At 42.1% G+C, this 13,998-nt stretch overlaps 1 protein-coding gene across 1 annotated transcript in view; it reads left to right on the top strand.

Annotated features, from left to right (window-relative positions):
- Positions 1-264: 264 nt before the first annotated feature.
- The window catches only part of LOC144494654 (sodium/potassium/calcium exchanger 2-like), a 285,657-nt gene continuing 271,923 nt past the window's right edge, over positions 265-13,998 (top strand). Inside the window, exon 1 of the mRNA XM_078213857.1 lies at positions 265-1,095. Coding sequence (XP_078069983.1) covers positions 265-1,095 — 831 coding nt within the window. The remainder of the gene's footprint in view (positions 1,096-13,998) is intronic.

Raw genomic sequence — 13,998 nt, 5'->3', positions numbered from 1 at the left:
AAGAAGACAAGACTCATTTTAAAAGTTGCTCATTTTCTTCCCAACGTCATGGAGACGAGTCGTGTATGAAGAATATATTGCCCATCGGTCAAGTTGTAAAAAAACTGAGGAAAAGAATCCCCCCGCTTCATATAAAGTGAAGAGTAAAGGTCAACCATGGATTCGAAAAGCTTGAAGAGCGAGGTAGTGGAGCCGGCTGTTTGGTGCAGGGGACAGCAACTTTCCTCGGCGGGCCGGGCTTTCCGAAGGCATAAGCAGCAAATCATGAGGAAGCTGAGGCTCCCGCGGATTGTGGGCTTTTCCCTGGGTCTGTTGGCGCTCTGCGCCTTTTCCCTCCTTTTCAGTGCCTTCGCCTGCACGTCAGCCAACCGAGAGGCCCCCCAGGTTAAACGCAGAACTCTGCTGGGGTTCGAGGAAAAGCAGAAATTTTCCAAGCTTCAGAATTACACCCCCAAATCCGACCTCACTCTAAAGTACGAAGTGCGGGCAGCCACCTCCCTCAACAACGAAACGAGTGGAGACTATCCTCCCGATATCTTTTCGCTGGCTCAAAGAAGGAAAGGAGCGGTGCTCTTCTACGTCGGAGGCATGATTTATATGTTCATAGCCTTAGCCATAGTGTGCGATGAATTTTTTGTACCCTCATTGACAGTTATCATTGATAAGCTGCAGATCTCGGATGATGTGGCAGGGGCAACTTTTATGGCGGCTGGTGGGTCAGCGCCAGAACTCTTCACTTCTTTAATAGGGGTTTTTATATCTCGTAGCAATGTTGGGATTGGGACCATAGTGGGCTCTGCGGTCTTCAACATCCTATTTGTAATTGGGATGTGTGCTGTATTCTCCAAAGAAATCCTGCACCTCACCTGGTGGCCACTGTTCAGAGATGTGTCCTTTTATATTATTGACCTGATTTTGCTTATCCTTTTCTTCCGGAATAATATCATCGTTTGGTGGGAGAGTGTAATTTTGTTGTCAGCCTATGGATGCTATGTGATCTTCATGAAGTTCAACTTTGTGCTAGAACGATGGGTGAAAAAGAAGTTGAACAGGAACAAAGTGGTGGAGGCAACAGCAACAGATGGTGACGAAAAGGTACAGGCATTTAATTTTTAAATTGATTATAACAGAGTTTAAAGAATTGCCCTTCCTGGTGCCAATGGGCCTTGTGTGCTGGCTGTACCAAACGGTTTAAATTTTGAGGATGGCAAGACTGGACTTCCAGAATTATGAGATTTTGCAATTAATGAAGAGTAATTGTTGAATTGAGAATGAGCCTCTGTGTTGTTGACAAGGATATAAATTATGTAATATCCAATGTTTTCATTTTTTTAAATACATGGAGCACAATTTCCACATGTCTGATTAAATCCTTCAGTGTATGGATGATATTTTTGGCCATAATGTGACACAAATTCTGTATTCAGTCTATGCCCTACCACTGAAATCTCTCCAGCCGTAAATTCAATCTTTGGATTTGGGCACATTGATTGGTATCAACAATAGGAGCATGACTAAAGCAAGAGCATTGTCAAATTGCTGTAATTTTAACTAGTTATTGTTTATACTTGGTAGGTGCCCAAAAATTGAGATGAGCTCTGAATAATTAGCTACAATTCTCAGCAAGTCATTTAAAAACAAATATAACCGTCACAGGAATTTTAGCCAAGTGGTCCACTTCTTTAGAATAGATGCACATTTGTGTTTGAGAAGTCAAAGCTACATTTAAAAATTCAGAATAATGGAAATGGGATGATCCTACACGGTACCTATTGACCTCTTGAAGACCACAACGTTGCACTGTATAGGAAATGTCAGAAAAATCACACTGATGTGGTTGAGAACGATCCATTTCTAGCATAGACTCAGGATAAGGGATGTTAGAGCAGAATAGGGGAGCTCTAATTTTGATCTGTTGTACTGTATCTGAAGAGGATGGTTGATCCTAACTTAGGTTTGCCAAAATGTTTTAATTTTCAGCACTGAAATAACTTTTGGCATGTAATTCTGCTTTATCAATTGTTAACTTTTTAAAGGAAAAGAAGCTGTAGTTTCTCTTTTTGTCTGTCTCTGTCTTTCTTTTTGTTCGATACAAATGAATCTTTTTGAAGGGGTTGTGCATTTATCAAGATTTATCTATACATATTAACCCTTTTCTTGCAAAACTTACATGGATTGAGACCTGATCAACTTAGAACGATATGTACATAGAATGTTGTCACAGAAGCCAACTGTCTGAAATGCACATGAATTTTAATTTTACCATTTTTGGCAAGGATAATGTTCCTGTCCTCTGATCCCTATGCTCTTCCAGGCTTTAACTCTTGAGCTTTTGAGATGCAGAAGATTCTCTGCATTTTTCCATCCCTCTTTGAACAGAAGTACATGTTTCCTGCTCGCTAGCTTGCCAGGATACTCTGGTTGAGATATGTAACCTGGGAGACAATCCACATATACATTGCCGCAAAACATCAGAGCTTTGAAACATCAGTGACGTTTCTACACATTTCCAATTCACACATTCTTGTTATAATATGCCTTGCTACAGTGTACACTATTCCTTCATTAGCAAACTGCAGCCAAACAGTTAATGGCTCAGTTAATAAAGTATTTTAATATGGCCCTTGCCCACCTTTTGAGTTTGACCCTTTGCACTATTATCAGTAATTCCCACACTGATGTAGTCAATATTAGCAACTCTGAGGGTGGTACAACGTATAGGTGACCAGGCTAAAGGCAACAACTTGAGCTTTGAACATCACTGCATGTGCAGTAAGAGTTTTGGAGAAAACCATGTTTGAATCTGTGCAGAAACATAATACGGCATGTGCGCGATGACATTATTTATTGCGTGTTACTTATATTGCTTAGATGTTGGTGCAGCATTAAGTATTCAGCTGAGATGGGTTGACTTTGTGGAGGTTGAAGTATGAGGCTTGATTTTGACATCAGTGAGAACTATGCAGGTGGGCAAGGTCAGAGACAAAGACTAAATTAGTTGGGGGAATGGATTTGGAAATTAATAGCTCTCCCAAGGGCAATGCTCTGATGTGCGAGGCACTGTTGGCTGTGTTAATATATTTAGAGGACTTCCTGTTGACTACTTGCACAATACTGTATGTCAAAACATCTATGATCTAATTTGAGTAGATCAGCTTTTTTGTATTTTTAGAAATCCAAGGACTCAAATTTGTGCAGCATTTGGGAGTTTAACATTGACCAATTTAGATGGACTTGCTTGCCTAATTGCTTAGGTTATGCTGAATTACAAAAAAAATCTCCAAGGGGAATTGCAGATCTGCCTGACAATTCAGCCACATCATCTGTTCAGAAGAGATTCTAGCTGTTGTTGGTTCTACAGTGATTAATACCCTGAAGTAAACATAAAACGTGTAGCACAAAGCTCAAAGTTACTGGTTAGAACTAGTTACTGAGCAAAATTTAATTCGGTACTGCTATCAATCTACATTTGCATTTTCAAATTCTGTTTTGTTCATAATTGTTTTCATTTTCCAATTGCTTTTTTTCAACCTGCTTTTCTGTTGTCAGAGGTGTCCATTATTGACTAAACATCTCTCTTAACAATTAGATTTGTAATATACTGATGGTCTATGGGTTAAATCAATATTAGCACTAAAATTGCAAATACCTGGATCGTCATTTGGGTGTGCTGGTGATGAGCAGTAGAAAAACCTGCTGTTAACAGTACATTGCGAGGCAGGGGCACATTGAGACCCTCAGTTCACATTCAGCTACAAGAGTGAAGCTATGCTTTACTAATATCACCACTATCTTGAAATTTGATATTGAGGGGTGCCATGGTGGCACAGTGGTTAGCACTGCTGTCTCACATCGCCAGGGATTCGGGTTCGATTCCCGCATTGGATCACTATCTGAGCGGAGTTTGCACATTCTCCCTGTGTTTTCTCCGGGTGCTCTGGTTTCTTCCCACAGTCCAAAGATGTGCAAGTTGGGTGCATTGGCCATGCTAAATTGCCCCTTAGTCCATAAATGTGTAGGTTAGGGGGATCATTGGGGTAAATGCATGGAAACATAGGGTGGGGGGTGGACCGGGGTAAAATGCTCTGTCGGAGAGTTGGTGCAGCCTCGACGAGCCAAATGGCCTCCTGAACTGTAGGGATTCTATGATTCTGCATATCATCGTCTGGCGTACTTATTCTGTGTACAATTAAGCACTGCTAACTGCTGTTGCTGGTAAGAGCAGCAATGAGCAACAGGCTTGCATTACCAAATCAAATGATGCGATGCATAAACAGAAAATTCTGGAAATGCTCAGGAGGGCAGCATCTGTGAAGAGAGAAATCGATTAACCTATCCAGTCAAGAGTTCTAATGGAAGTTCACTGAGTTGAAACATTAATTTCCATCCCCTCTCCACAAATGCTGCCTGACCTGCTGAGTGTTTCCAGAATCTTCTGCTTTTAATTCAAGATTTCTAGCGCCTGGAATATTTCATTATAAGTACCTGAAAGCCATTTGAGCATCACAGCATCCCTACAGTGCAGAAGGAGGCCACTCAGCCCATCAAGCCTGCGCCAACAACAATCCCACCCCCAGGCTCTATCCCAGTCACCCATATATTTACCCCGCTAATCCCCCTGACAGTAAGGGGCAATTTACCATGGCCAATGCACCTAACCTGCACATCTTTGGACTGTGGGAGGAAACTGGAGCACCTGGAGGAAACTCTCTCAGACACGGGGAGAATGTGCAAACCGCACACAGACACAGTTTGTTATGTGCAGTAAGGAGCTCAGCATCAGGAAGAGAATGAGCAGGCCTGAAGCATTATCCTGTCTCTAATATCGCAATTCCTGAGCCACTGTGCATGCTCAACATTTTTATTTAAATTTTGGATTCCAATCCCTTCTCAGTTTTTGGCGTTAACTCTAGGTCTTAGTATCAGATATTTATCAGTTATTTTGCTGTTGCTTTTATTGGGTGGGGGGGAAGAATCATTCGGAGGAGGAGGATTTCAGGTTTTTTAAGCGACTGTCAGTGGCTTCTATAAAGAGAGATCTTTGCTATCACTCACAACCTTGATTTTTTTTTTAAGCAGGCATTTGCACATCGGCCAAAAAAAGATCAATTTATAACGTATCTAAATTATTCAATGTTGCTAGTTAGTGTCTTTGCGCCATTAATTTTGGGCAGAAATAGCTGTTCTTGCTCATTTCATTTGCACCTCATTAAAGTGTGTCAAATGTAATAGAAGGACCGCATTTGAGGCATATTTCATTTCAGTATTTCACATTTTCGGGAAGAATTCTCCATTAAAACCGAATTGACTGTTCTTGAGATTTTCCCCATTAAAGACTGACCATTCCTTTGAATTTGTGCCTGCCGTCTACCAGATGTAACGAGTGGCCCAGTTTTGAAAATATATCCAGTAAATGAAAACTTTCAACCAACACTGGGCTATTTTTCCATTACACCTATCTCCTGTTTTTATTGATGTTTTAGTTATCTTTAGCACATGCTGCAGTGTGAATTTTAACTGACATTTCTGGCAACCGTTAAAACTATACAATTGAACATTTTACTCAGCAGCCTCCATACCATCTAACTGGAACAAATTCTATCTTTCAGTGGTGCTACCGCATTTTACAGGCCATTGCATATAGTGGGCAAATCGTATTCAGCCAAATGCCCATGTTGTAAAGTGAGGGGACGGGACAGAAGTTTCCAAATCTATTTGTATTTCCATTTATGCAAACTATCTGGAAGCATCGGCTTAGAAACCATAGAATCCCCCCAATGCAGAAGGAGGCCATTTGACCCATTGACTCCTCCAACTCTCCGAAGAACATTGTTCCCAGGTCTATCCCCCATCCTATCCCCATAACTCTGTACGTTTACCATGGCTAATCCACCTAACCTACGCATCTTGGGACTGTGGGAGGAAACCCAAGCAGACATTGGGAGGACGTGCAAACTCCACACAGACAGTCAACCAAGGCTGGAATTGAACCTGGGTCCCTGACGCTATGAGGCAGCAGTGCTAACCACCGTGCCACCCTGTTGTAGGCTTTTAAAAGATAGTTCAGACTGCAGCGGATATGTTCAGTAGGAAACTTGTTTGTTTGGCTCCCTCATACTGAGTCACCCTGTGTCACATCCTAACAAATACCATCTAATTCCTTCCCAGGTTGAACTATCTAAGTTGGCTGAGGGGAGTGAAGGATTCAATGCATAAAGGAGAGTTAAATGTGGTTTGGGGCTGAACAACACTAGGCAGGGAGTTTGTGCAGGAACTCATAAACTTGGAGTGCTTATCCCTCTATTTTTCATGGATCGTGAGGTGATCGTGATGCTTTCCTGTTTATCCTCATCTTCTGCCACTGTTGCTAATGAAAACAGGAAAGAAGGGTAGGAAAAAAGAATTAGTGGCCATTACCTCTTTCAGAAGAGGATTGCTAATGTCTGTAGTGTTTGAGATACTGGGCTTAACAGTGTTCAGTCAGTAACTTGTGGGAATATGCTCTGGCATGCTATAAACTGAGTGCTTCTCCATGAACTCCATAGCCTTCTCTTGAAGAGGGTGTAGTATTTAAAGGTGATGTCAGCTCAATTGGCTTGCCCCTGGCCTGGCCCGGTACTGCTCTACAATCCTTGGACGAGTTGAAATATGGTATCAGTATCAGGTGGCGAAAGCATCTCTGGCAAGTTTGTTTCCTCAGACATCCAGCGGTTTGTACCTCCTGGATATCAATTTCTCCAAATATTACATATGCGTGTCTGAAATTGCATTGACATCTTCTTGTTTAGGAGTGAGTCCTGCTTGTGTGGGTGTGACTATGACTGTTGTGACAGGCTGCTGTGGACTTTCCTTATTCTTCTGGTAGAGAACAGCTAGGTGCAGTGTCACACGATTCCCTTGCATTAGCACGAACCACATCTGACCATACAGTCGCTGCAAATATTTGTCTGCTATTCAGTTGTTCTTTATTCCTGTTTGAGGAGCTTGGTTGGAATGAAATCGTAGCATTTCTTTTTAGAGAAGGTTGCTTCTCTGATTGTTGGCTTGCCACACCCTCACTTCTGGGCTTCTTGAGTGAATAATCCAAGGTGATATAGACAAATTGTGCATGTTATGAAGGGGTTGCGTGATTAGAGGGCTAGAATCCACATGCCCAAAGCTTCGAAAGTGGCAAAACAAGTTGATCAGAAGCTTTTGGGGGGAAAGAAAGTCTTGATCCTTGGTTTTATACATTGAAGCATAAAGTAGAAAAGCAAGCGAGTTTCGCTCGTGCTTTATAAATCACTGGAGCATTATGCTCAATACTGGGCACCCCCACTTAGGAAAGATGTCACCTTGGAAAAGGTGCAGAAGAAGTTTGCTAGAATGAGACTAATGTGAAGAAACTGGGGGAGCTGAAATCGTTCTCCTTGGAGAAATATCCTCTGATTTTGAAAAAGTATTCAAAATCGAGAGGTTTTGATCGAGTACCTAGTGAGAAACTTTTTTCCAATCATCCTGACAAACAAAGAATATTTTAGGTAATTAAAAGAACCAGAGGCAAAATGAGAATTTTTTTTTTTGGTGCAAGTTGATCTGGAATGCCCAGCCTGAAAAAAGATGGGGGAGGGGGATTCTGTAATTCTCTCTTTCCGAATCTGTGGACGCTATGACAATTGAAATATTTAATACTGTTAGACGTTTTAGATTTTTGTAAGTTAGTGTATCGATGGACATGGAGATCAATCATTTGAATGACAGATAAGGATTTCAAATCAGGGGCGGCACGGTAGCACAGTGGTTAGCACTGCTGCTTCACAGCTCCAGGGACCTGGGTTCGATTCCTGGCTCGGGTCACTGTCTGTGTGGAGTTTGCACATTCTCCTTGTGTCTGCGTGGGTTTCCTCCGGGTGCTCCGGTTTCCTCCCACAGTCCAAAGATGTGCAGGTTAGGTTGATTGGCTATGCTAAAATTGCCCCTTAGTGTCCTGAGATGCATAGGTTAGAGGGATTAGTGGGTAGGGCCTGGGTGGGATTGTGGTCGGTGCAGACTCGATGGGCCGAATGGCCTCTTTCTGCACTGTAGGGTTTCTATGATGATAAAAATGGATTTTGCAATATGTGGTTAAAATTGCAACATAAATTGGTTCTATCAATAAACAATTGCAGTTCAGGTAAACTAAATGATAAGTAAACATTCTTGTCAGGAAATTGCGGATTGGTGAGCATGAGGTCCAATCCCAGTTGTGTATTGCTTTTCCATCGTTATGTTCAACTGTATTCGCTCTCTAAGCCGACAAGGACTTGGAAATACTAAGTCAATAAATTTGTTTTCATTGGCCCTAGAAGGATATGTCCAATATCTGTGTTCTACCTGGTGATCTAGGCATGCTGTTTTGGAAGAAGGCGTAGCCCCAGAGTATTTCATAAATCTGTTCCTGCAACCAGTACAAATCTATAAAGGAACAATGGCAAAGTTAAAGCTGATGCTGGAACAGCTCTTTAAATTACTTTCTCTTGTTGGACACTCCTAGCCACCTCCATCTACCGTGCACTGTTCTGCAGCTGAAAGGGAAGAAACAAAATGCCCCCAGGGAACAGCAATTGCTGTTATAGTCATTTGGTAGTACTGTTGAAAAAAGTTGAGGCTTTTTGTCTTGCACTCATCACAATACTTTGCAAGAATACCGATGCAAGGGGAAAACCATTTATAGTGTATGAGCAGAAAGTGCTGATTGGCAAGTAGACTCTGGTAGAAGCGTTGCCATGGGAACTGCACTAGAAGACTGACAGTTAAGTGCCAAGCATTGCTTGAAACTTAAATCAGGCAGCATGACCCCACTTGGTCAAAGCGTTGCCTTGAGGAATGAGTCAGTGAACGTGTCTGTTTCAGCTCAACAACAGCCAATGTGTGTACCTGTTCTTTCTGCCCGCAAAGGACAGGGTCCTGAGTATTAATGTATGCGGCTTCCAAATGTGCCACACTGTGAGCCCGACTGACAATCTTAAAATTGGTTTTGATTTGATTTATTGTTGTCACATGTATTAGTATACAGTGAAAATTATTGTTTCTTGTGCGCTACACAGACGAAGCATACCGTACATAGAGAAGGAAAGGAAGGAGTGCAGAATGTAGTGTTACAGTCGTAGCTAGGGTGCAGAGAAAGATCAACTTAATGCAAGGTAGGTCCATTCAAAAGTCTGATGGCAGCAGGGAAGAAGCTGATCTTGAGTCGGTTGGTACGTGACCTCAGACTTTTCTATCTTTTTCCCGACAGAAGAAGGTGGAAGAGAGTATATCCAGGGTGATTATGCTGGCTGTTTTTCCAAGGCAGCCAGAAGTGTGGACAGAGTCTGCATGATGGACTGGGCTTCGTTCACAACCCTCCTTAGTTTTTTTGTGGTCTTGGACAGAGCAGGAGCCATACCACTCTGTGAAGGAACCAGAAAAAAAATGCTTTCCATGGTGCATATGTAAAAGTTGGTGAGAGTCATAGCAGATATGCCAAATTTCCTTAGTCTCCTGAGAAAGTAGAGGTGTTGATGGGCTTTCTTAACTACAGTGTAGGCATGGGATAGGTTGTTAGTGATCTGGACACCTAGAAACTTGAAGCTCTCAGCCATTTCCACTTTGTCCCTGTTGATGTACACGGGCACATCCTCCACTACGCTTCCTGAAGTCGATGACCATCTCCTTCATTTTGTTGACATTGAGGGAGAGATTATTGTCATCGCACCAGTTCACCAGATTTTCCGTCTCTTTCCTGTACTCTGTCTCATCATTGTTTGAGATTTGCCCCACTATGGTGGTGCCATCAGGAAGCTTGAAAATCGGGTTGGAGGGGAATTTGGCCACAGTCATAGGTGTATAAGGAGTATAATAAGGGGCTGAGGACACCCCCTTGTGGGGCAGCAGTGTTGAGGATGATCATGGAGGAGGTGGTGTTGCCAGTCCTTACTGATTATGGTCTATGGGTTAGGAACTCTAGGATCCAGTCGTGAAGGGGGGAGCCAAGCCCCAGCCCACGGAGTTTGGAGATGAGTTTTGTAGGAATAATGGTGTTGAAGGCTGAGCTGTGGTCAATAAATAGGAGTCTGATATAGGTACCTTTTGTTATCTAAATTTTCCAGGGTTGAGTATAGGGCCAGAGAGATGGCATCTGCTGTGAACCTGTTGCGGCGGTAGGCGAACTGTAGTGGATCCAGGCAATCTGAGGCCAGAGTTGATCTGTGCCATGACTAACTTTTTGAAGCACTTCATATTGATGGATGTCAGAGCCACCAGTCGTTAGTCATTAAGACATGCCTGGCTTTTCTTTGATACCGGGATGGTGGCCATCTTTTTGAAGCAGTTGGGGATCTTAGATTGGTGTAAAGAGAGGTTAAAGATGTCTGCGAATACCCCCGCCAGCTGGTCCGCGCGGGATCTGCATGTCTGGGTACCCTATCCAGATGTGGAGATGCCGGCGTTGGTCTGGGGTAAACACAGTAAGAAGTTTAACAACACCAGGTTAAAGTCCAACAGGTTTATTTGGAAGCAAAAGCCACACAAGCTTTCAGAGCCTTAAGCCCCTTCTTCAGGTGAGTGGGAATTCTGTTCACAAACAGGGCATATAAAGACACAAACTCAATTTACAGAATAATGGTTGGAATGCGAATACTTACAGCTAATCAAGTCTTTAAGATACAAACAATGTGAGTGGAGAGAGCATCAAGACAGACTGCCCTGTCTGGAGACAATACACATCTCGTTAGCCTTTTGCTTCCAAATAAACCTGTTGGACTTTAACCTGGTGGTGTTAAACTTCTTACTGTGTTTACCCTATCCGGGCCAGTCACTTTCCATGGGTTGACTTTTGAGAAGGCTGCTCTGACATCTGCGATGGTTGTCGTCAGCATTCTTAGCAAGGTATAGACCATACCCAACCAGCTGGCATGCTCAAAACATAGTGTCAGACATTAGGTGTGATTCTGCAATTGAACAACATTTGCTAAGTAATCCTTAGAACTATGCTGACCAATTTAAGATTGTCATTCAGGCTCAGTGCATTTGCGTGTACTGACGGCTACAAATATTAAATAAACAGGACCCTGTTCTTTGCAGACAGACCATAAATAGGAACAGGTGTAGGCCGTTTAGCCCCTAAGCCTGTGCTGCCATTCGATATGATCAAGGCTGATCCAACGTCCACTTTCCTGCCCTTGCCCTGTACTTTCCTTTACTGATCAAAAATCTATCTCCGCCTTTAAATGTACACATATTGCACCTGATTCAGCTGAACAAAATAAAGTGACAGCCAGTTGCTGACTCTTTCCTCAGGGCAATTCCTTGACTAATCAAGGTCGAACTGCCTGGTTTAAATTTTAAGCAATGCTTGGCAGTTTACAGTCACTTGAAGCATTCCCCACGACATTGCCTCAACCAATCAGAGTCTACTTGTCAATCAATCAGCACTTTCTTTTCATACAAGTTGTTGTTTTCCTTGTTTTGGTATTTTTGCAAAATATCCTGATGAGTGCAAGATGAAAAGCTTTAACATGCATCTTTTCAGCAATTTCATTTATATAGCAACTTTAACATGTCAAGGCCCTAAGGTCTCTCATTGGAGTTTATCAAATGTAATTTGACAAAGTGACAGATAAGATATTAGCACAGGTAACCATAAACTTGGTCAAAAAGATTATTTTTATGTGCATTGCTACCAATAAGGCCAGAATTGGAAGAGCACAGATTTCCTTGAGTTTTAGGGCTGGATGAGTTGGCTATAAAGAGGGGCAAGGTCATGGAGTGAGCTGAAAACAAGGGTGAGAATTTTAAAATAGAATGTTGCTGGACTGGCAGCTATTGGGGCTGATGGGTGATTAAATCCTTTTGTTTTAAAATGAGTTAAATGGGGTGGCACGGTAGCACAGTGGTTAGCACTGCTGCTTCACAGCTCCAGGGACCTGGGTTCGATTCCTGGTTCGGGTCACTGTCTGTGTGGAGTTTGCACATTCTCCTCATGTCTGCGTGGGTTTCCTCCGGGTGCTCCGGTTTCCTCCCACAGTCCAAAGATGTGCGGGTTAGGTTTGGCCATGCTAAAATTGTCCCTTAGTGTCCTGAGATGTGTAAGTTAGAGGGATTAGCAGGTAAAATATGTAGGGATATGGAGGTAGGGCCTGGGTGGGATTGTGGTCGGTGCAGACTCGATAGGCCGAATGGCCTCTTCCTGCACTGTAGGGTTTCTACGATTTCTATGAGTTCAAGTTGGTGGAGAGGAGGAGGGCAAAAGATAGGAGGCTCGAGGCTGGCCACGGAGCATTGGAATAGTCAAGTTTAGAGGTAACCATTTTTGTCAGTGTTGCTCCATAACTGCTAGCTAAGCTATGTACAGGAACTGAATATGTTGACTCATCTTCCAATTCTACTGTTTCTCTATCTGCACGTGTTCATTCTGACGTCCCTGCTGTTAACTTTAGCTCTTGCCTTCGATTTCCTGTAGGTAAAAATATCTCCTCCATTTCAGTAAATTCATCCATCTTTTAACCTTGAAAAATATCTAGAAATTTCTACTTGTTCAGCAAAAATTGAATGAATCAATCCTGACTTCCCCTTTATTGAAATTAGCATTTTTAATAATTTCTGTATTTAACATGAATTACTTTTTGCTTTCACTCAAATTAGGCAGCATTAATGCCAAGTCCACTGTTACATAATGACTTTGATAACTTAACAATCAGTCTAGTATTTCAGCTAATCTCGTGGACCTTTACCTCATCTCTTATTTTAGCTCTTGTGTCAGATCTATCTCGCTACGTTTTAGAAATCACTGCCTTGCATATGTCTTTTGCACACTACTCTAACACATCACACTAAAACTGCTCCCACTTGTACATTATAGAGTCATAGAGGTTTATAGCATGGAAATGGGCCCTTCAGCCCAATTTGTCCATGCCACCCAGATTTTACCACTAAGCTAGTCCCAATTGCCTGTGTTTTGCCCATATTCCTCTCTACCCATCATACCCATGTAACTGTCTAAATGCTTTTTAAAAGATGAAAATTGTACCCGCCTCTACTACTACCTCTGGCAACTCATTCCAGACACTCAACCCTTTGTGGAAAAAAAATTGCCCCTCTGGATCCTTTTATATCTCTTGCCTCTCACCTTAAACCTATACCCTCTAATTTTAGACTCCACTACCGTTGGGAAAATATGTTGACGATCTATCTTATCTATGCCTCTCATTATTTTAAAGACCTCTGTAAGATCACCCCTAAGTCTCCTAAACTCCAGGGAACAAAGTCCCCAGTCTATCCAGCCTCTCCTTTATAACTCAAAACCATTAAGTCCCGGTAGCAACATTCTTGAGGATTTTGCCCTTTTAGTACAATTTTCATTGTTTCTGACTTGTCCTTTGTACCAATCGTGTAACTGCGTGGAATATTTATTCACTTCCCTCCATTAGTTGTAATGTTGTATTCTGGCTTAACCAGGCCTGTCACAACTGTGGCAATAATCTCCTCCTTGTGGGGTTCATTTGTATACAGGGTAGGTGGAGTTAGAGCCCAGCTCTTTATAAAGACATAACTTATTCAAAAGGGACTCCTTTTTAATTACATCTTGTCATAGTCTATGTTGAATTCAGAAGCACCCATCCCTCAGGAAATATTTTCACTTCAAATACTGTGATATTTCAATCTTAAAAATAACTAGTGTTAACCCACTAGTGCATTGAAAAATAAAGGATAAAACTACATCCTGTGTTGTCTTTTAAGACATCACTATGTCAACTCATAATATACAATTGGATCTTTTCTGATGCTGTTCATGGTTGTTGACTTCAATGTAAAAGTAAATTGGACAGAATATACAGTGGGTAGATGTACTATTACCACCCATTTTGCAGCAATAGGAGAATATGTTCTGGGCATGTTAAGCAGATCACTGACCTCATGCACTTTTTTTGACTTGAGACATTGCAATAATATAATGCCATAGCATAATGTGCATTCCCATATGCCAATTAGCAAAGAAGT

This window comes from Mustelus asterias, chromosome 6 (genome assembly GCF_964213995.1).
Source record: "Mustelus asterias chromosome 6, sMusAst1.hap1.1, whole genome shotgun sequence".
NCBI lineage: Eukaryota > Metazoa > Chordata > Chondrichthyes > Carcharhiniformes > Triakidae > Mustelus > Mustelus asterias.
The sequence above is the reverse complement of the archived record's forward strand: the minus strand, read 5'-3'. Positions and strand labels throughout refer to the sequence as shown.